Source organism: Globicephala melas, chromosome X (assembly GCF_963455315.2).
Source record: "Globicephala melas chromosome X, mGloMel1.2, whole genome shotgun sequence".
NCBI classification, from domain to species: Eukaryota; Metazoa; Chordata; class Mammalia; order Artiodactyla; family Delphinidae; genus Globicephala; species Globicephala melas.
In genome coordinates, this window is record NC_083335.1 from 4,990,147 (window position 1) to 5,012,854 (window position 22,708).

The following is a 22,708-nucleotide window of genomic DNA, read 5'->3' on the forward strand; positions in this document are numbered from 1 at the left end:
AATTTCCCTCTCTTTGCAGATTTCCCACATTTCCTTCTGTTATTGAGGTCTAATTTCACTCTATTTTGGCCAGAGGACATACTTTGTATGATTTCAGCCCTTTTGTTTGTATCCCCTTAAGTTTACTGAGGGATGCTGTGTGGCCTGACGCGTCGAGTACCCTGGAGAACGTTCTAGGTACGCTTGACGAGCACGTGTCTACTCTGTTCTTGGGGCTAATAGTCTACACATGTCATGAGACCTAGTCTTTGTACAGTGCTGTTCAAATCTGTGATTCCCGTACTGCGGTGCTGTCTGGTCGCTGTACCCATAATGAAAGCAGGCTGTGTTAGTCTGCTTAGAGCTGCCATAGCAAAGTCCCACAGAGGAGGTGGCTAAAACTACAGAAATGTACTGGGTGCCAGTCCTGGTGGCTAGAAGTCCAACCTCAACTGGCTGGAAAGTGCAGTCTCAGGTGAGGGAAGGCGTCTCCTCCTGGCTCGCAGACAGCTGGTTTTCTCTTGGTCCCTCACTTGGCTGCTTCTCTGAACAGGTTAGGGGGGGGGTAGGGAGGGAGGGAGGGAGAGCGAGAGAGAACGAGGGAGGGAGGGAGGGAAAGGGGGAGAGACAAAGGGAGGGAAGGAGGGAGGGTAGGAGAGAGGTGGAGGGAGGGAGAGAGTGAAAGGGAGAGAGAGGGAGGGAGGGAGAGAGAGAAAGAGGGAGGGAGGGGGAGAGAGAGAGAGAGAGAGCAAGAGAGAAAGAGGGAGGGAGGGAGGGAAAGGGGGAGAGACAAAGGGAGGGAAAGAGGGAGGGAGGAGGGAGAGAGGTGGAGGGAGGGAGAGAGTGAAAGGGAGAGAGAGGGAGGGAGGGAGAGAGAGAGAAAGAGGGAGGGAGGGAGAGAAAGGGGCAGAGACAAAGGGAGGAAAGGAGGGAGGGAGGGAGAGAGAGGGATGGACAGGACCATAGAAGGGGAGGAGGGAGAAAGAGAGAGAGAAAGAGGGAGGGAGGGAGAGAGGGGGAGGGAGGGAGAGAGTGAAAGGGAGAGAGGGAGGGAGGGAGAGAGAGAAAGGGAGGGGGGCGAGGGAGGGAAAGAGAGAGGGGGAGAAAGGTAGGGGGAGAGAGAGAGAGGGAGGGAGGGTGGGAGGGTGGAAGAGAGGCTGAGGGAGGGAGAGAGGGAGGGAGATCTTTGGTGTCTCTTCCTCTTTTCCAAAGGACACCGCTCTTGTCGGACTGGGGTTCCACCCTTGTGACCTCATTTAACCTTACTGACTTCCCCAAGGGTGCTATCTCCAAATATATGCACCTTGGGATTAGCACTGCAACAGGTGGACTTAATGGTTGGAGTGGGAGCTGGGGGATCCATTTGAATCCATCACAGGGGGGACCGAAGTCTCCCACTTCTACTGTAGACCGGTTTCTTCCGTCCCCTCTGTCCATTTTTGCATCGTTCACTTGGGGCGCTGCTGTTGGGCTGCTCAAGAGACCCCCCTGACGTGCACTAGCTGTTGCATTGTGACAGACGGGAGCGGCAGATGGGACCACCCCTCACCCGGGCAGACCCGGGGCTCCTCTGGCTGCTGGTGCTTGGATCATTCCTGGTACCTTGGGTCTACTTCCCCTCCTCCCCCAACCCACCTTTTTTTTTCTTTTCTGTGTTTCTGGCCACCCCACAAGGCTTGGGGGATCTTAGATCCCCGACCAGGGATTGAACCCGGGCCACCGCAGTGAAAGCATAGAGTCCTAACCCCTGGAACTCCAGGCAATTCCCGCTCCCCGCCCCCTCCTTAGCAGTGTTTGGGAGGGGATGTCGCCCTATCGCTGTGACAGCCACAGAGTCCTGGCCAGGTCCCCCGGCCCATCCCCCACACGTGGAGGCAGCAACTGTGAGCTGGGGGTGCGCCCTGGCCTTCAGTGCTCTGTACACATCACTGGGCGCTGACCACAAGGACTCGCGGTATAAGCGCGACACCCCAGCGCCCAGAGGGTGGTGGAGCATGGCGCCCTTGAAGTGTTTAGCTCGAAAGGCAAGGAAAAGAGAACCAGGAAAATGTCTCCAGACGCAGGACCCACAGTGAAAAGCAAACCTCAATCCTGCTGTCCAGACACCAGAGAGCACCCCCAAACTGAACACCCGCAGGCCCCTGCCAGGGACCGTCACCTCCACACCTGTGCGTCTCAGGACAGTAAGGGCTCTTTTCAGGCCTCTGACCAGGGGAGGCCTGAGCTCTTCTCATCTGTCAAATCGAGACCCTGCTGGACACGATGCCCCCGCAACTGTGAAGCCGCGGGTGCCAGGGCCTTCCTTGTGCTTGTCCAGACCTTCAGGGGTCTTTCTAGTGGGTGGGCACAGGGCGTCTGAGGGGCTTCTCCAGGTGTCTGCTAGGTGCCCGCACTGGGCCGGGGGTGGGCTGTCACCTGTCATTGTTTCCTGCTGAGGGGACTCAACTGCTCAGCCACGCCCAGGACGGAGGCGCCAAACACGTGTTGGGTGGAACATCGCTCTCATGTCCCCGTGCTCTTTACTGCCCTGCAAGGTTCTGGCCGCGTTACCACCTCCTTGTGTCTGCAGGGTCTGCCTGGTCAGGGTCCTCTGTGGGTCTGCCTGGAGGGGTCGGGTATTCCAGGAAAGAGCGGGAGCCCACGCAGCGATGGCAGAAGTGGCTCAGCGGCCGACGGATCAAGGTCAGGGAGGCGGCAGTCCTGGCGGCCACTTCAGGCATCCAGGGTGCGCAAGAGGCAGCAGCGCGGCCCCCGGGAGCTGCGCGGGGTGGGGAAGGCTGAGGACTTGGGGGGGTGCGGCGGCCAGGCCCGGCACGGGCCAGGGAGGACTCATCTGGGCGGGAGGCCAGGCGCAGCAGAGCCAGGGGACCTCGGCTGGCTGGGCCACCCCTGCCAGGACAGGGACTAGAGGGACCAGAACCTGCACGTTGGGATCTGGCGCGGGGGGCTCCGCTGCTGTCCAAGGAGGGGCCGGAGCGACAGAGTCAGTCCCGGCCAGGGCGGAGGCATGGTCGAGTTGCGGGTAGCTCGGGGTCCCCTGGATGTGCTCAGGAGACGGTGGGAGGCCGTCCTGCGGCTCCGCGGCGCTGGGCGCCGGGAGGTGCCCCGGGGCTGCCGGCTCACCGTCCACCTGCCCCGATGCTGGTTTAGTGTGCACTCTCGGCTTCATCCTCACCAGGAGGTGCGGGCAGTCTCTCTGAAACAGGGGACTGTGGTAGAAGTGTAACTGAGGTCGCGGTTGAGAGAGAAAAGGAAACCCCGAGTCACAAAAGAGTTGCTCGCAAGCAGCAGCCGCCTGGCTGGGCCCCTGGGCGCCCTCCCCCAGCCGACCCAGGGCCTCTTTGGAGAAAGCGGGACCCGGTCCCAGCAGGACGCTGTGCCCCAGCTTTGACATCCCCGAGACTCGCTCACTCACCATCACCTTTCGCCCTTGGAAAATGACTGAAAATGGCCCCTTAGGACGAGTACAAGGCCCACGAAAGGGGACTTGGCGTTTGCAGGTACGAGACTGCAACAAGGTTCGGTAGCTTTCTAAGGAAGTGTCCGAATCGCTCCCTGGCCAGCACCTCCAGGGGCCAGACCGGGGACGCTGACTGCTTCCCAGGAAAGGACCTGCGCCCCCACTCAAGTGATGCTCTGGAGCTATGGGAGTCAAGGGGGCACACAGACCTCCCCCCTCCCCCCGGCGGGCCACTGTCCCCGAGCAGGAGGACGGGAAGGGCCAGCGTTGCAGCAGTGTCCTCTTGTCCCCCGCTGTGACTGCGTGTCAGGCACGAGCGGCACTGCCCACGTGTCAGGAGTACAGGATGACGCCTTGCCCGCGTGTGCTGTGAAATGATCACCACAGGGGGTCCAGTTCACACGCATCACCTCACACAGACACACCAAAGGGAAAAGGAGGAAGGAGAGAAGTGACGTCCTTGTGCTGAGAACGCTTCGGGTCCCCCCATAACAACGTCCCAACACAGCGCGTGGCACTGCCAGCTCCGGCCGTCACGCCGGTGCCCAAGTACCACCTTTAAAGGAAGCTCTCCCGACACGCCTGCCGCCGTCCCAGGCGGCCCCGGGGTTGGCACCCGCCCCCCACCCCCGGGCCCAGCGGCTCAGCCCCTGGAGAGGGCTCCTCCCCCGCCGTCCCCCGCCCTCCTTACCTCGCTCAGGACGTGGGCGGGCCGCTCCTTCGTGGACAGGTTGGTCACGCAGAGGGACGTGTGCATGTCCTGGTACACTTTGCTGAATCCATAGCGGTTAAGCTGGCGGATGAAGCTCTCCACACGTTCTGTCTTGAACACCTTGTCTAGGCCGCCCCTGTCCAAAACCTCCTTTTGAAACAGCGGCCTGTTGACGCCTATGCAAGTCCCGTCTTCATTCCACCCAATGGATGCAAAGCGACTGCTGTGGACGTTCGTCCACAACTTCCTGGGAAAGGGGTGGAAGAGCAGGCTGCCTTCCCACACGGCCTCGCAGGCGGTGCGAGGCCTTTTCAACAAAGGCTCTTCCGTCAAATCCTGGAAAGCGGCTTCTCCAGGCAGCAGCCTGAGGTCGGGGTGCCCCGCGGGCACGGGCTGGTCCAGGGCGAGGGACTGGGGGGTGCAGCTCCCTGAGCCGAGGGCCGGAGCCGCTGTGTCGGGAGGAAGAGGCGCCTCGCCGAAGCCGGGCGCCCTGCCCGCGGCGGGGCCCTTCTCGTCCGCAGCCATGCGGAGCGCGGCGTGCCCCTCCGCCACGTAAACGGGACAGTGCAGCGCTGCCGGCAGCACCCTGGGCTCACACTCCCGCTCAGCCCCTCACAGAAGTGCTCCGGTTGCTCGGGGGTGACAGCACAGCCCAGCCAGGAAGTGACATCATAAAGGGCAGGCCCGTCAGCATGTCAGCCTCCTGCTTCACGCCCGTCATCGCAGGGGGCACGAAGACACTCGTGCACGGGTGCAGAGCCACAGGCCGAGCGCTCGTGCAAACCGGCCACGGCCTTCTGGTCCCGGAGCCCCCGGGCCAGGCAGACGTGCATGGACCCACGTGTGACCCACGAGGTCAGAAGTCCTCCTGTGTGTCCCCTGGCCTTCCGGGCCGTGCACAGCACCCATGATTTCAAGCACGAGCATCGCCCGAGACGCGGCCCACGGTCAAGGGCGCTAAAACATTACAATTCACCTATGAACTGGAAGAAAAACCCTCATGATGTCTGGGTCTGCAAAGTGCCTACCTTACCCTCTCCCTGGAGAGGTGTCCCATGGGTGCTGAGCAGGAATCGGACTCTGGACCCCCGCCCTCACCCGCAGCAGCCCTTTCCCTCCATTACCCACAGCAGAGGCCAGACTCAGATGAAACGTTCAGGGAAATTTATTAAAGAGAAACATTGACTGAAACCATTGAACACAGGGCATAACAACACACAGAGGAACTTCTAACGGCCACCGGAGCTCACGGGTCCCGGCCCCACCCAGGGTCCTCAAAAAGGTGCCTCCGCTACACCCCACCCGGCGGCCCTCCATCTCCCCACAGTCTCCCTTCCTGAGGGCCCCGCGGGTGGCCTCTCGCCAGGAAGATGGGCGCCGGCCATGCCCGCTCCCCCCAGGGCAGACCCTCCATTTCTGGCCCACATGCCCGGGGCCTGGCCCTGCCCTACGGCGGGCACAGGACAGTCCCACAGCAGGGCGCACGCCACCGAGCCGGGGACGTGGAGTCCCGAGGAACAACGGGGTGGCCCAGCAGAACACAAGCCCTGGGGGGCCTCCCGCAGACCTCCTGCAGCCCCGGTCAAGGTCTTCCTTCCGAAGGTCGCAGGTGGGATCCCAGGTCCTGGGGTGGGCGCTGGCTGTGACCTCGTCCATCCCGTCCTTCCCGCCGGCTCCTGGGACTGGGCTCGGGGTCTCCACGCCGCGCAGGGCTTGGGGGAACTGCTCAGAGGAGAACACATGCACATTTCCACAACAACAGGCAGCGCTGGGCCTGAATCTATGCCCAGAAAGCACACGTTGAGCTCACGACACTGGCCCACAGAGACCAGAGCCTTGGCTGGCACGTGGCGCACCTCAGGGCTCTGCGGGGGGACGATGGCTAGGGTGTGTGTGTTGGTGGGAGGGGAGCGGGGGCTGGGGGGTTCCTTGACACCTGGGTCCCTCTGGGGCCTACAGGGACACATTTGGGCTTGCCAGTACAGGGAGCAACCTGCCCCAGGGGATGATGAATAGGGGTCCCCTCTCAGGAGGGAGGCCCAGGCACCTGGAGTGGCCCCTAATATGGGGCCAGTAGGCTGCCAGGCCTGGCCTCCCCCTGCCTCCAAGCGTGGGGGCCCTGGGGCCTGCTGAGCCTACTGGCCCGAGGTGGACCCCGGGGGGCTCATCTCTGCAGCCCCGTCCTCATTTCCCGGCTCTTCTGGGATGGGCTTGAGCCCCTCCTCGGCCTCCTGGCCTCCTGCCTGGGCGAGGCCCTCTGGCTCCCAGCCAGGACCTCCTGGGGCCACCGGGGAAGCACTGCCCATCCGGCCAGGCATGGGGACCCCGGGGGCATCTGAGGGTCCTGCCTGACCTAGGCCCGCAGGGGCGGCAGCACTTCCATCTTCCTGAGTGGCCGTGGACGCCTTGCTGGTCTCCCCAGGGCCAGGGGCTGCCCTGGCGGCACCATGGTCTTCAGGGGCTGCCCTGGTGGCACCATGGTCTTCAGGGGCCGCCTCGCCAGCCTGGGCAGTGCCGGCAACTGCCGCACTGGCCTCCTCACGTGCCGGGTGGTCCTCGGCGCGCCCTTCCTTGGAACGGGCGGCCTGGGCGGTGCTATCTTCACCGGCCGGGGAGGCCTTGGTGCCATGTGCAGTGGTGCCTGCGGTGATGGCCTCATGGGCCGGGGCGGCCTGGGCGGCTGCTGCCAGGACTCCAACGTCCACACGGGCCTCTTCCTGCCCTGGGAAGTGCTCCCTGCTAGCCGGGTCGGCGTCCCAGGCCTCGGTCTTCTGGATGAGCCGCAGCATCTCCGCAAAGCCGGGAGGCCTCCTCATCAGCCGCCTCCTCCTCAGCGTGTCCCGGAGCGTGTCGTTCAGCCGGGCCCGCATCAGCACCTGCCGGGCGCGCGCCTGGTCCGCCATGGCCGGGTGGATGGCCCCCTTCTCCAGGGCCGACTGCAGCAGGCCTTCCAGGCGCATCACGTACGCAGAGAGAGTCTCCTGGGGCCGCTGGGCACAGGTCACGAACTTCAGCCGAGCACTCCCCCGGGGGTCCTTGTTCCCAAACACCTGCACCAGCGCGGCCAGGCAGTCCTGGGCAGCCAGCTCGGGATCTTCCGCCAGGAGGCCGCGCAGGAGGTCCAGCGCGGGGCCGCGCAAGCTCTCCACCAGCCTCCTCCTCCTCTCCCTCTCAGACACGTGGCGCCACAGGTGCAGCGTGTGGCTGGCCTGCTCCAGCCAGCTCTCAGAGGACCCTTCCCCGTGGCCCGGCTCTTCCATCCCAGAGAAGGTTCCCAGCTCCTGGTAGCCCATGCTGTCCAGCACGGGCTGCGAGGCCTGCCTCCACTGCTGGGTCCCGGGCCCTGCCTCACCCATGGCGCCTGCCGCTGTCACAACTGCTTCCTCAGGCGCAGCCGTTGCCCCGCCCGTGGGTCCTGCCATACTCAGAAGTCCTGCCACGCCTGCAACATTTCTGTAACCTGCAGCTCCTTCCTCATCTGACTCAGCTCCTGCTTGACCTTCAGCTCCTGCTTGACCCTCAGCTCCTGCTTCACCCTCAGCTCCTTCCGCACCTGCAGCTCCCTCCTCACCTGCAGCTCCCTCCTCACCTTCAGCTCCCTCCTCACCTTCAGCTCCCTCCTCACCTGCAGCTCCTTCCTCATCTGACTCAGCTCCTGCTTCACCTTCATCTCCTGCTTCACCTGCAGCTCCTTCCTCACCTGCAGCTCCTGCCTCACCTGCAGCTCCTGCCTCACCTGAGGTTCCGTCGTCACCTGCAGCTCCTTCCTCATCTGACTCAGCTCCTGCTTCACCTTCAGCTCCTGCTTGACCCTCAGCTCCTGCTTCACCCTCAGTTCCTTCCGCACTTGCAGCTCCTTCCTCATCTGACTCAGCTCCTGCTTCACCTTCATCTCCTGCTTCACCTGCAGCTCCTTCCTCGCCTGCAGCTCCCGCCTCATCTGAGGCTCCCTCCTCACCTGCGGCTCCTGCCTCACCTGAGGCTCCCTCCTCACCTGCAGCTCCCTCCTCACCTTCAGCTCCCTCCTCGCCTGCAGCTCCCTCCTCACCTTCAGCTCCCTCCTCGCCTGCAGCTCCCTTCTCACCTGCAGCTCCCTCCTCACCTTCATCTCCCTCCTCACCTGCAGCTCCCTTCTCACCTGTACCTCCCTCCTCACCTTCAGCTCCCTCCTCACCTGCAGCTCCCTCCTCACCTTCAGCTCCCTCCTCACCTGAAGCTCCCGCCTCACCTTCAGCTCCCTCCTCACCTGCAGCTCCCGCCTCACCTTCAGCTCCCTCCTCACCTGCAGCTCCCTCCTCCCCTTCAGCTCCCTCCTCACCTAAGGCTTCCTCCTCACCTGTGTCTCCCTCCATACCTGCGACTCCCGCCTCCCCTGCAGCTTCCTCCTCCCCTGCAGTTCCTGAGTGACCTGCAGTTCCTGCCTCACCCGCCCTGCCAACCACTGCTTGTCCCTGGGGCTGCGCAGGGCAATTGGGTCTATCCTGTGAATCAGCATCAGGGGCCTGGGGCAGGCAGACCACAGTCCAGGGCCCTCCCTTGCCTGGTATTTGGCGGGGGAGCAAGCTTAGATTTAAACACTCAGCAAACTCGACCAGGGCAACACTCGACCCCAGCTCCTTTCTGTAGACCTTGCCCAGCACTCGGTACCTGCCCAGGGAACGCAGGGCAGCCTGCACAACCTCCTGGAATTCCTGGTCTTTGCAGTCATCTGGGATTCCCAGGATGAGCAGAGATCGCTGAGCATTCACGCCCATCGACCTGCACCAGTCCCGCAATACCGCCAGAGCCATCGCCATCTTCGAGGACCTGAGGGTGGGGGGAAGCGATCAAACAGGTGTGCACAGGCTGTTGAAGTGTGGGAATCGGCCTGTGGGTGCAAAGAGGAGAGAATCATGTTTGTGCCACACAGCCCACCCTAGTGCCCCTCACAGCAGCAGCCTGGAGCACCTCCCTGCCCTGTTTGGTTTGTTTGACTTTAGGAAACTTTTTTTATAAATTACATTTATTTACAAGATAGAAGGCTAGGGACTTCCCTGGTGGCTCAGTGGTTAAGAATCCACCTGCCAGTGCAGGGGACACAGGTTCGATCCCCGGTCCGGGAAGATCCCACAAGCCGCGGAGCAACTAACCCCACGCGCCACAACCACTGACCCCAGCGCTCTAGAGCCCACGAGCCACAACTACTGAGTCCACGTGACACAACTACTGAAGCCCACATGCCTGGAGCCCGTGCTCTGCAACAAGAGAAGCCACCGTAATGAGAGGCCTGCGCACCGCAACGAAGAGTAGCCCCCGCTCGCTGCACCTAGAGAAAGCCCGCGCGCAGCAACAAAGACCCAACGCAGCCAAAAGTAAAAATAAAATTTAAAAATAATAACAAAAGAGCACTTGTTGCGTACGACTCAAGAAACAATAATAAAGTAAAATAAAATAATTTTTTTAAAAAAGACAGATAGAAGGCTCGTCACCTTTTCTACATTTCTGGCCTCAGTTTTAGGAAGCTGCCTTTTTCCCAAGGAATTTTTCAAGTCTTCCAATTTGTTAGCATAAACATTTCCATAATGTCCCATAATATTCCCCTATATCCTCTTTGTTAATGTACATCTGATCCGTAACGTTGGCCCTCTTTCATTCCTCATATTGGGGATCAGCGTTCTTTCTACGTTTCCGTGATTCATCGTTCTAGGACTTGCTCGGTTTCCTTGCTCTTTTGAAAGAAGCGCGTGGCTTCGTTCACCGTGTCCATAATTTGCTTTCTATCACTGATTTCCTCTCTTAGCTCTCTTATTACTTCATTTTATGTTTCCTTTGCTCTTCTTCTTCTAGCATCTCTCAATGGACTGTTGGCTCACTGATTTTATGTCCTGACTCTTTTCTAACAGAAGCATTTAGAGGAATACAGTTTCCTCCTGTCGCTTTTTGCTGCCTCCCACTAATTTTGGTAAGTTGTGCTTTTTTAGTATTCACTTGGAAATATTTTCTAAGTCCCCCTGTGATTTTTCTCTTTGATCCATGGGTTTCCCAATATTTGAAGATATATTATCATTAGTACCATCAAATAAAATTCCCCCGTGATGAGAAAACTTATCATGGAAACTTGCAATACTGCTAAATTTATGGAGACTGTTTTACAACTCTGGTATGGCGTGTCCGGGTGAATGTGCAAAGCACCCTCGTAAAGAATCTGTGTACTCTGTGTGGAGGCCAGGGTCTTGCCCTGCCCACCCACCTCTGCAATTCCTGTGCCACCCGGACAGAGGCGACCTGAAGCTCTCGATGCCTAATGCAGTGGGCCAGAGCCCCTCCCTGAACCCCCACAAATCCATCTGCCATGGCCAACAGCCTCCACCAGATCACAGCAGCCCCAGCGCCTCCCCCTCTCAGCTTCACTTACGCCCCCCCCCCCCCGCCCCCGTGGCCAGGCGGCTCCTCCCCGACCCCTCGCACTACATCCCCTCCATACACCCTCCCCCACCCACCAGCTGGTGGCGCTCCGCTCTGGGCCCCGGAAGCCGGGCGCCCCGCCATGCGTAGAGGTCAGACTGCCTCTCTCACCTCCCCACACCGGGGAGTCCTCCCCCGAGCACACTCAGCGCCAGGGGCTCTCGCTTCTCGTACCCCAGACGCAGAGCCCACCCGTCTTGCCCCCGCCCACCCGGGAGCCGGAGCCCCCTAACTGCCACGAGCGTCCTCCCCCCCCCCCACGCCCCGCCCCGCCGGGAGCTCCCCTAACGCCTACCGCACCCGCGCCCGGGAGTCCTCCCCATCGACCCCCGCCTCAGCCTTCCTCCCGCCACACGCAGCAGCCGTTAGCCCTCCCCTCCCGTCTCGGCCCCGGGGGTGGGGCCCGTCCCGTCTCGTCCCGTCCTCCCCACCCCCGCAGCCAGTCGTCCTCTCCTCTGGCCCCCAAGGCCGGCCCCACCCGACCAGCAGGAAGCCCTCCGCTCAGGCCCCCCCCACGCTTAGCCATTAGCCCCACCCTCTGCACCCCGACTCCAGAACGCCCCCCACCAGCCACCCCAGAAGCCAGCGGTCCTCCCCTCTGACCCGCTCACTGGGGGACCCTTCCCTCAGCCCCCCTTCAGCCCGCTACCCTCCGCCGCCGCTCCCCCACTCCCAACCGAGCAGCCCGTAGCCCTCCCCCGACCTCCACTCCTTCCCGGGGCCCCCGGTACCTGCGGAGTCCAGCCCCCGGCAAAGCCCCCGCCTGTCTCCTGACTCGCTCTGACTCTGTGGATGGCTCCGGAGTCCCGCTCACGAGGGGCTGAAGAGCTCGTCTCAGCAGAGCAGCCAGGAACTGTGCCGCCGACTGTCCCAGGCACTCTGTGCGAACGCCACGTGGGCTTCCGGGTGCTCCCGGAAGCCCCAGGAAGATGAGGGAGAAAGTTCTAGACGTCTCTTTACCGAGAAACTGGTTGGATCAGAAGAGCACGTGAGGAGGCGCTCTGCTACGGAAGCAGCAGTAGCCATGCGCACTGAGGGCCTGAGGTCCCAAGGCTTGGCGCCTCCGGAAGCAAAAGACACGCCCATTGGCCTTCCACCAATAGGAAGGCCTCCTGCGAGGCTGCGGAGTTGGGGGAGCGAACTTGGCGATGCAGAGCCCGTTGTGGCAAGTACGTCCATTTGTCTTTACAGGTGGTTTTCTACTGTGATTGATAATGTCATAAACCTATTCTTATTTCTTTGGTTTGTTTTGAATTTTATTTTATGTATTTTTTTATACAGCAGGTTCTTATGAGTTACCCATTTTATACATATTAGCGTACATATGTCAATCCCAATCTCCCAATTCATCACACCCCCCGCCCGCCCCCACCATTTTCTCACCTTGGTGCCCATATGTTTGTGCTCTACATCTGTGTCTCTATTTCTGCCCTGCAAACAGGTTCATCTGTACCATTTATCTAGGTTCCACATATGTGCATTAATACACGATATTTGTTTCTCTCTTTCTGACTTCCTTCACTCTGTATGACAGTCTCTAGATCCATCCACAGCTCTACAAATGACCCAATTTCGTTCCTTTGTACGGCTGAGTAATAAATAATAGTAATAAAGCTCTTCTTTATATGGACTGGTTTCTTGTCTAGCTGTATCAACTAGCCATCTTCTCACATGGCACAAGAGGATGAGGCAGCCGTCTGGGGCCTCTTTTAAAAGGGAGGTAATCTCATTCATGAGGGCTCCCCCCTCATGGGCTAATCACTTCCCAGGGCCTGAGGGAGGACTGAGGGGAGCCTGGACCCCAGAACAGAGTTGGCCCTGGGAGGCCATAGGGCAGAATGAGCACGTACAGCACTTCCTGACATCCGGGTCTCAGAGACGCTGGGGAGGGGGAGCACGGGGCGGGGTCTCAGAGAGGCTAGGGAGGGGGAATAAGGGTCGGGGTGTCTGGGGGGCACGGGAGAGAATCCCAGGTCCTCCGTGGAGTCAAGGTGAGGGCCCTGAGGGAGGACTGAGGGGAGCCTGGACCCCAGAACAGAGTTGGCCCTGGGAGGCCAAAGGGCGGGATGAGCACGTGCAGCACTTCCTGACATCCGGGTCTCAGAGACGCTGGGGAGGGGAGTACGGGGCGGGGTCTCAGAGAGGCTAGGGAGGGGGTATAAGGGTCGGGGTGTCTGGTGAGCACGGGAGTGAATCCCAGGTCCTTCGTTGAGCCAAGGTGAGGGCCCTGAGACAGGACTGAGGGGAGCCTGGACCCCAGAACAGAGTTGGCCCTGGGAGGCCATAGGGCAGAATGAGCACGTACAACACTTCCTGACATCCGGGTCTCAGAGACGGTGGCGAGGGGAGTACGGGGCGGGGTCTCAGAGAGGCTGGGGAGGCAGTATAAGGGTCAGGGTGTCTCGTGGGCACGGGAGAGAATCCCAGGTCCTTCGTTGAGTCAAGGTGAGTGCCCTGAGGGAGGACTGAGGGGAGCTGGACCCCAGAACAGAGTTGGCCCTGGGAGGCCATAGGGCGGGATGAGCACGTGCAGCACTTCCTGACATCCGGGTCTCAGAGACGGTGGCGAGGGGAGTACGGGGCGGGGTCTCAGAGAGGCTAGGGAGGGGGTATAAGGGTCGGGGTGTCTGTTGGGCACGGGAGAGAATCCCAGGTCCTCCGTGGAGTCAAGGTGAGGGCCCTGAGGGAGGACTGAGGGGAGCCTGGACCCCAGAACAGAGTTGGCCCTGGGAGGCCATAGGGCAGAATGAGCAGGTACAGCACTTCCTGACATCCGGGTCTCAGAGACGCTGGGGAGGGGTAGTACGGGGCGGAGTCTCAGAGAGGCTGGGAAGGGGGTATAAGGGGCGGGATCCTAGGCGGGCACAGGAGAGAATCCCAGGTCTTATGTAGAGTCAGGGTGAGAGCCCTGAGTGTGGACTGAGGGGAACCTGGATCCCAGGACCGAGTTGGCCCTTCCAGCCATAGGGCGGGATGAACAGGTGCAGCACTTCCTGACATCCGGGTCTCAGACACCCTGGAGAGGGGGAGCACGGGGCGGGGTATCAGAGAGGCTGCAGAGGGGGTATAAGGGGCGGGGTGTCTGGTGGGCACTGCGGAGAATCCCAGGTCCTGTGTGGAGTCAAGGTGAGGTCCCTGAGGGAGTACTGAGGGCAGCCTGCATCCCAGAACTGAGTTGGCCCTGGGAGGCCGTCACGTGCAGCACTTCCTGACATCCGGGTGTCAGAGAAGCTGGGGACCTGGGATAAGGGGCGGGGTCTCATGAGGGCAGAGGGTAAAATGTCAGGTCCCTGGTGGACTAAGATTAGGGCCCTTAGGCAGGACTGAGGGGACCCTGAGGGAGGACAAAAGGGACCCACCATATCACCGCCCTTGCAGGTGGCCGTGGGAGGCCCCGGGGTGGGATGAGCACGGTAGGCCTGTCCTGACGTCCTGACGTCAGGGTCTCAGAGAGACTGGAGACCTGGTATAAGGAGCAGGGACTCACACTGGCAGACGGGACAATCCCAGGTCCTGCCCAGAGTCCAGCCTGCACGCGAGGAAGGAAGGACTGAGGACGTTAGACCCCAACACAGGGAGGGATCCTTTGCCCTTCCGCGGGGGCCTTGGAGGCGCCAGAGCACGGTCAGCAGATGAGATGTTTCCTGACCTCTGGGTCGGGGTCCTCAGGAGGTCAGGTGTTTGGTGTGAGGGGTGAGCCTTCAGGTCCACAGAAGGTGGACTCCCAGGACCCCGAGGGAGGACTGAGCAGACCCCCAGCCCTGGAACAGGGGCCTCAACAGAAACCTGCCCCTGTGGTCAGCGCTGGGAGGCCAGGCAGGATGTGAGGAGGAGGTGAGGACCCAGCATCTCCCCATCCTAGGACCCTCGGGAGGCCCTGGGCAGGTGCGGCCACCTGTGGGGCCCCCTCACTGCTTTCTGTTCAGATTCGGGGTCCTGTTCTGAGTTTCCCTTCCGGCCTGCAAAGGGGAGGGTCCAGGCCCTTAAGGGGAACAGTGAGCACGACGAGCGACCCCGAGGGGACCACCCACCCCAGAACTCAGAACTGGGGGGACCTCACAGAGTCCGGCCCAATCCTCCTACCAGCACCGAGGCCCAGAGCTGTGCCACAGTGTACACAAGAGGTGCGCCCTCCATTCCTCTTACAGGGGCTCCAGGACCCGGGAGGCGAAGGCCCAGGTCTGAGGACCGTGTCCTCAGGGCACAGAGCAGAGGAGGCCCAGGCAGCGCCAGGAGCCAAGGGGAGGTGCGTGCCCTGAGTGTGTACCCAGGGGCTCCCCCTCCCAGAACAGAGGGGACCCCACAACACCCAAGTCACCCCACCGCCCTGTCAGCCCCAGAACCTGGGGCCGTGCTGGCTGCACCCTGAGGAGCCCCTTCACTTCCTTCTTCAGGTTGGCAGGGGACAGGCCACCCGGGAGGAGCGCCCCTGTGAGGCCCGAGGGCAGCCCTTGAGACGAGACCTGTAAGTGGCCTTTGTCAGGGCTGCCCAGGGTGCCTTTCTCCGCCGAGGCCGCTCACACCCCCTCTCTACCCCAGGTACGAGGTCCCCTGCCCACACTCCCGTGGGCGGCCCGACCCCAGTGATCAGGCCCCCGGTCGAGATGAGTGAGCTCCGCCAGCCTGAGGCCGACCTTGAGGCCCCAGTCCCGGCCCAGGGTCCGGTGGAGGCGCCGCTGCTGGGGGCTGCGGGGGAGGAGGCCGCATCCCCCTCGTCCTCCGCCTCCCCTGGAGCCCCCTCCTTCTCCGCCTATGCCGAGCCCTTGTCCCGCGAGGCACTTGTTGTGCTGATGGCTGACCTGGTGGGGTTCCTGCTCCTCAAGTTTCGTACCGGGGAGCCGACCTCCGAGGCGGAGATGCTGAGTACGGTCGTCCGGGAGCATCGGGACCACTTCCCCGTGGTCCTCCGCCTCGTTTGCGAGTGCCTGCAGCTGCTGTTTGGCGTGGACGTGAAGGTGGTGGACCCCCGCGAGCGCACCTACGTCCTGGTCCCCACCCTGGGCCTCACCTGGGATGCAGTGCTGAGCGGCTGGCAGCACACGCCCGAGGCCAGCCGCCCTCTGCTGGTCCTGACCATGGTCACCCTGTTTGGTGACCGCGTCCCTGAGGAGGAGGTGTGGGGAAAGCTAGGCACCCTGGGGTTTTGTGGCGGGAGGGAGCTGCTCACCGAAGTGTGGGTGCAGACGGGCTACCTGAAGTACCGGCAGGTGCCCCACAGCGACCCTGCCCGCTACGAGTTCCTGTGGGGTCCCCGGGCCTACGCGGAGGCCAGCGAGTGTCAGGTCCTGCAGCATCTGCTCAGGAGCAATAGCATGGCTCCCAGGTTCTTCCCATCCGTGTCTGCAGGGAGTGTGAGCGATGAGGAAGAGGGAGCCTGAGCCAGTGCAGCAGCCAGTCCCACGTCCAGCAGCTTCTCCCGTGGGGCAGGAAGGGGGGCTGCTCCTTCACTCTGAGTTTGAAGAGGGAGCGGTCAGCCTTCTAAGCAGTGAGAGCCGGACGAGTTGGGGGAAGCCGGTGTGCAGCATTTTGGGTTCCTGTTGTGTATGTTGACATGGACTTCCATGTCTGTTTTCTTTAGGAATTTTTCAAATGTTGGTTCTTTGAACAGAAGACTAAACAAGCTTCAGTGTCTAACTTTGTGTATGACGTTAATCCTACAGGTATTTGCACTAATTCAGTTCAAGAACAAGAGTTTTGCTGTTTTGTAAGAGAGGTTGGGAAATCTCCCAGTTCGTTTTGTGACTGTGTACAAGATAACAGGGAATTGGAATCAGAACTGCTCTGGAAATGTGGAAGTCCTTAGCAGTGATATAGATGGGGGAAGAAATAGAAAAATAAAAGTCATTGTTGTTCCAATTCTTGCTTCCCTGTCTTGTCTGTCATTCTGTAAATAAAACGAACTATCTCTGTTGAGTTGGATTTGCACGGGTATTTTAAGAAAGTAGGAGAAGGTTCATCTGCGTCAATAAGCCCCCTGCCCACTGGCTTGTTTATTCCGCAGACCTCCACGGAGCCTCTGCTCTCCGGAAGGGCCTGTGTTAGTAGCGGGAACGCTAGGAAAAGCAGGACACACCCACACCTAGAGTGATGGTCTAGGAGCCACTGTCACATGAGGAAGGTGGTGAGACATCCCCTAAGTCCCACAGAATAAGACAGCATGGGACGAGGCGGTGGGGCTCCAGGAGCGAGCCCTGGAGTGTTAAGTGCCCCGAGCCAGGGCACTTCGGGCCTTTGGGAAGTGGGGGTTCCTTCTGTGGGAGGTGATGGTGATGAAGCTGGGTGGTGGCAGCAGCCAGACATGCAGAGGGTGTGTCTTGGGTTGCAGGGGAAAGTCTGAAATGGGACATTGCTGTGAGATGTCCTTCTGGGTCGTGGATAAAGCCGAGAGAAATCTCGCCCTGGGGCAGGAAGGAAGGGGTGCTGGCTCTGGTTGCATGGCAGTGGGCCACAGTGAAGAGGTAGGTGTTTCATAGCCGCCATCTGCAAGGATTTCCAGAGAAATGAGGGTCTTGCTCTTTGAAGCCCTGCTCGGTATTCCCGGGGCTGGCCCTCCTCTCCCTGCCCTGGGAGAGCCAATTACCAACTGTATGGAAACGACCATTTTAGTCACCTGGAGTTTACTTTGGCCACTTGTGAGCAAGGTCTAGATTTCAGTGGGATGAAATGAATGAAAATAGGGGGTTTGAAAGAAGAGAGGCTGCCGAAGTGGAAAGGAGTCGCCGTGTGACTGGAATCCTGGGAGCTTTGCGTGAGCTGCACCCAGCTGGGGAAATCACCACCCTTCCCTCCATGCCGACAGACACACACACACACACACACACACACACACACACACACACACATCCAAATTGAATAATATATCCTCCAGGAGTAAAACACACAGAACAGCAATTTTGACTGGTTTTCTATTCCGTTTCCTATGGAGCTGCAAATTCTCTGAGATGTCATGAAAAGAAAGCAATTTCCAGAGGGGAGAAGGACAGAGTCTGGGATCAGAGTAATTCTAGAAATAAGTCCTAGCCACTAAGAAGCAACGTCCGCCAGTGTCCCCGCGTTCAGGCAGGTGCAGAAATATGGCGGCATCAGAGACCCACAGGTTTGGGCTGTGACCTGGCATCGAAAGGAAGAGGCAACTCCTGGGCCTAATGGGATTGGGAGGTCACTGCAGTGGGAGGTGCAGACGGCGCCGGGGGCTAAAGAGGCAGCCCTCCCTGCTGAGCGCCATACGACAACGTGAACATTACGTGGGATCCTGGATTTGAAGCACCTGCCATATAGCAGGTGGGCACTTGGAAAAGGTGGAGAATTTCAGGGCCAATGGAACCTGCTCAGACACTCCTGCCGGAAAAGAAGGGGATTTTGTCATCACAAATGGTAAGCACTCCCGGGGGAAAGCAGGGATTCCTAGTGCCTGTTCGTGCAGTGAACTGACTGATGGGGGACAGTGCTAGCCCAGGGACGGCCGTGGCAGGCAGCGCAGCAGCGGCCGGGACACGCCAAGAGCGCCCCAGGGACATTCAGGGAGACACTTTTCAGGGGGGCAGCAGCGCCCTCCCCAGTAGACTCTGGACGAGCACACACCACCCCGGCACACAGCCAGTCCTGACCAGGGCGGCGCAGGGCACACGGGAGCTGCTGGCCATCAGCGGGAAGCTCTGACGTTCTCTACGTGCGCTGAGCCTGCCCCCTGAGGGGCTGGTGTGAGTTGTCTCAGCCGTGGCCCTGTTTCCCGAGAAGCCCCCATTCCCCAGCCCCAGCTAAAGTCTGCTCTGAGCTCCAGCCTCCTTGGCAAAGGGCTGACCTCCTGCCTGGCTCTCGCCTACCCTCCTCTGTGGCAAATGTCGCCGGCTGCTGCTTTAGGGGCCTTTGTGAGCAAGTGCGGGGCCCGGGCCTGTGCCTGTCCGTGGTCCCTGAGCTGGGGCTGGGCACAGGGATAGGGCTGGGTTGGTGGCGGGATGCAGGGTGTGAAGCCAAGTGACATTCACAAGACAGCAGCAGGGTGTAAAGCCACGTGTGAGCAAGCATCCAGGAGGAGGGGCATCCGCAGGGCCCTGAAGGGCACAGACACTCACGCCCCGTGGGGATGCGGAGAGTCCTCCAGCCCGGCGGTCCCCGTGCTTTGAATGCAGGCTTGCCGCCTGCCTGACAGCCAGTGTGCCCGGGGAAGTGAGCCTGCAGGAGAACGTGGGGCCACCACGCCGCTGGGACAGAAGGGAGCAGAGTGGGCAGTGGAAGGAGAGAGCAGGGCCCAAGCCTGAGCATAGGAGCCGCCTTCAGAGGGCCGTGCCTCGGACCCCCACGTCCGGGACCCTTCTCCATCCTCACGCCCTCAGTCCTAGACCCTCACCCTCCTCCCTGGCCCTCGTGTCCCTTTCACGAGAGATGGTGACCTGATGGGGCTGGGGAGGCCACGTGGGCAGAATCCAGTGTCAGCTCTCATGGGCACTAATGCCTGGCTTCCTTGTGTTTTCTCCATTATGTGGCCTGAGGCGTCAGGTAGTAGGACCCCGTGGAGGACAGCTGAATCCCCCTTGACTGTTGGGGAGACAGGTCAGGCCAGTGCGGGGATGGGTCTTTGCACGCATATGATGCTTAGCTTGAATAAGAGTCCTTCTAGTGACAAGCTGATCAAATCATGGAGACTCCCTACGCCTCGATTTCTCCATCTGTAAAATGGGCCTCCTAATAGTACCAGGCAAAAGCATTGGTGAGGGTTTCCCCATGATGTGACCTGCTTGTAAAAAGCCTGTGCAAATGAAGTGGTCGGTGGCTGTAGCTCTTGTTACTGAGTGTGTAAGAAGGATGCGCCCTCCCCCATGTTGTGAGGATTCCCGACCAGTGCACGTCTTGGGATCCCCGCGTACGTGGATTAGCGCAGTTTTTCTTTTCTCGTGAACATTTGTTGTCAGAATGCTTGGGCTCGCCTTCCTCGTCTTCTCGCTTGTCCCCGTTCAAGATGAGGCGGTTGATCTGAGGTGTCGCCTCCATTGGAACACGGGTGTTTGCAGCTTTAGGTCCCAAGTGCCTCTTTGGCCGCGTGCCATAAGTCCTGGGGCCTTTGGTATGTGTTTTCTTCATTTCAAAGTATTTTCTAGTTTCCCTTGTGATGTCTTGTACGTTCCTGGGCTATTGTTATGGACTGAACTGCGTCCCCCCAAAATTTGCATGTTGAAGCCCCAATCCCCTAGAACCTCAGAATGTCACTGTGACTGGAGTTAGTGGTTCTTAGGTTGAAATGAGGCCATTAGGATGAGGTCTAATCCAAGATGGCTGGTGCCCTTGAGGGAAGAGCGGATCAGCACACGCAAGGAGAGAAGGCAGGGGCTGGGGGTGCGTGCACAGAGGGTGACCACGTGAGGGGCGGTAAGAGCACGGCCACCTGCAACCAAGGAGACCGGCCGCAGTACAAGCCACCCCTGCTGGACCCTCCCTCTCGGCCTCCTGGTCGGAACCACCGTGAGAATCTGTGTCTGCTGTTTCAGCCCCTCATCCTGTGCTGTGGGATTTGGCATCGTCCCAGACTAATGCGGTTATTTGGGGACGCACGGCTCAATTTCCCTCTCTTTGCAGATTTCCCACATTTCCTTCTGTTATTGAGGTCTAATTTCACTCTATTTTGGCCAGAGGACATACTTTGTATGATTTCAGCCCTTTTGTTTGTATCCCCTTAAGTTTACTGAGGGATGCTGTGTGGCCTGACGCGTGGAGTACCCTGGAGAACGTTCTAGGTACGCTTGACGAGCACGTGTCTACTCTGTTCTTGGGGCTAATAGTCTACACATGTAATGAGACCTAGTCTTTGTACAGTGCTGTTCAAATCTGTGATTCCCTTACTGCGGTGCTGTCTGGTCGCTGTACCCATAATGAAAGCAGGCTGTGTTAGTCTGCTTAGAGCTGCCATAGCAAAGTCCCACAGAGGGGGTGGCTAAAACTACAGAAATGTACTGGGTGCCAGTCCTGGTGGCTAGAAGTCCAACCTCAACTGGCTGGAAAGTGCAGTCTCAGGTGAGGGAAGGCGTCTCCTCCTGGCTCGCAGACAGCTGGTTTTCTCTTGGTCCCTCACTTGGCTGCTTCTCTGAACAGGTTGGGGGGGGGTAGGGAGGGAGAGAGGGAGAGCGAGAGAGAACGAGGGAGGGAGGGAGGGAAAGGGGGAGAGACAAAGGGAGGGAAGGAGGGAGGGTAGGAGAGAGGTGGAGGGAGGGAGAGAGTGAAAGGGAGAGAGAGGGAGGGAGGGAGAGAGAGAAAGAGGGAGGGAGGGAGAGAGAGAGAGAGAGAGCAAGAGAGAAAGAGGGAGGGAGGGAGGGAAAGGGGGAGAGACAAAGGGAGGGAAGGAGGGAGGGAGGAGGGAGAGAGGTGGAGGGAGGAGAGAGTGAAAGGGAGAGAGAGGGAGGGAGGGAGAGAGAGAGAAAGAGGGAGGGAGGGAGAGAAAGGGGCAGAGACAAAGGGAGGAAAGGAGGGAGGGAGGGAGAGAGAGGGATGGACAGGGCCATAGAAGGGGAGGAGGGAGAAAGAGAGAGAGGAAGAGGGAGGGAGGGAGAGAGGGGGAGGGAGGGAGAGAGTGAAAGGGAGAGAGGGAGGGAGGGAGAGAGAGAAAGGGAGGGGGGCGAGGGAGGGAAAGAGAGAGGGGGAGAAAGGTAGGGGGAGAGAGAGAGAGAGAGGGAGGATGGGAGGGAGGAAGAGAGGGCGAGGGAGGGAGAGAGGGAGGGAGATCTTTGGTGTCTCTTCCTCCTTTCCAAAGGACACCGCTCTTGTCGGACTGGGGTTCCACCCTTGTGACCTCATTTAACCTTACTGACTTCCCCAAGGGTGCTATCTCCAAATACATGCACCTTGGGATTAGCACTGCAACAGGTGGACTTAATGGTTGGGGTGGGAGCTGGGGGATCCATTTGAATCCATCACAGGGGGGACCGAAGTCTCCCACTTCTACTGTAGACCGGTTTCTTCCGTCCCCTCTGTCCATTTTTGCATCGTTCACTTGGGGCGCTGCTGTTGGGCTGCTCAAGAGACCCCCCTGACGTGCACTAGCTGTTGCATTGTGACAGACGGGAGCGGCAGATGGGACCACCCCTCACCCGGGCAGACCCGGGGCTCCTCTGGCTGCTGGTGCTTGGATCATTCCTGGTACCTTGGGTCTACTTCCCCTCCTCCCCCAACCCACCTTTTTTTTTCTTTTCTGTGTTTCTGGCCACCCCACAAGGCTTGGGGGATCTTAGATCCCCGACCAGGGATTGAACCCGGGCCACCGCAGTGAAAGCATAGAGTCCTAACCCCTGGAACTCCAGGCAATTCCCGCTCCCCGCCCCCTCCTTAGCAGTGTTTGGGAGGGGATGTCGCCCTATCGCTGTGACAGCCACAGAGTCCTGGCCAGGTCCCCCGGCCCATCCCCCACACGTGGAGGCAGCAACTGTGAGCTGGGGGTGCGCCCTGGCCTTCAGTGCTCTGTACACATCACTGGGCGCTGACCACAAGGACTCGCGGTATAAGCGCGACACCCCAGCGCCCAGAGGGTGGTGGAGCATGGCGCCCTTGAAGTGTTTAGCTCGAAAGGCAAGGAAAAGAGAACCAGGAAAATGTCTCCAGACGCAGGACCCACAGTGAAAAGCAAACCTCAATCCTGCTGTCCAGACACCAGAGAGCACCCCCAAACTGAACACCCGCAGGCCCCTGCCAGGGACCGTCACCTCCACACCTGTGCGTCTCAGGACAGTAAGGGCTCTTTTCAGGCCTCTGACCAGGGGAGGCCTGAGCTCTTCTCATCTGTCAAATCGAGACTCTGCTGGACACGGTGTCCCCGCAACCATGAACCCGTGGATGCCAGGCCCTTCCTTGTGCTTGTCCAGCCCTTCAAGGGTCTTTCTAGTGAGTGGAGGCACGTCATCTGAGGGGCTTCACTGGCTACCTGCTAGGTGCCCGCACTGGGCCGGGGGTGGGCTGTCACCTGTCATCGTTTCCTGCTGAGGGGACTCAACTGCTCAGCCACGCCCAGGACGGAGGCGCCAAACACGTGTTGGGTGGAACATCGCTCTCATGTCCCCGTGCTCTTTACTGCCCTGCAAGGTTCTGGCCGCGTTACCACCTCCGTGTGTCTGCAGGGTCTGCCTGGTCAGGGT

At 60.1% G+C, this 22,708-nt stretch overlaps 3 protein-coding genes across 3 annotated transcripts; 1 reads left to right on the top strand and 2 right to left on the bottom strand.

Annotated features, from left to right (window-relative positions):
- Positions 1-2,662: 2,662 nt before the first annotated feature.
- On the bottom strand, positions 2,663-4,984 carry LOC132594594 (heat shock transcription factor, X-linked-like). The gene is made up of 3 exons (XM_060293003.1): positions 4,864-4,984; positions 4,131-4,723; positions 2,663-3,175 (listed from the first exon to the last, which is right to left on the bottom strand). Exons 1-3 carry the CDS (start codon positions 4,982-4,984, stop codon positions 2,663-2,665), a joined length of 1,227 nt encoding a protein of 408 aa, XP_060148986.1.
- Positions 4,985-6,286: 1,302 nt separating this feature from the next.
- LOC132594430 (paraneoplastic antigen Ma6E-like) lies at positions 6,287-8,947 on the bottom strand. The gene is made up of 3 exons (XM_060291840.1): positions 8,416-8,947; positions 7,981-8,235; positions 6,287-7,776 (listed from the first exon to the last, which is right to left on the bottom strand). The coding sequence occupies exons 1-3, from the start codon at positions 8,945-8,947 to the stop codon at positions 6,287-6,289; spliced, it is 2,277 nt and encodes a 758-aa protein (XP_060147823.1).
- A 6,252-nt stretch (positions 8,948-15,199) lies between these two features.
- On the top strand, positions 15,200-15,973 carry LOC132594496 (melanoma-associated antigen 8-like). Its single transcript, XM_060292207.1, has one exon. It carries the CDS (start codon positions 15,200-15,202, stop codon positions 15,971-15,973), a length of 774 nt encoding a protein of 257 aa, XP_060148190.1.
- Positions 15,974-22,708: the final 6,735 nt, after the last annotated feature.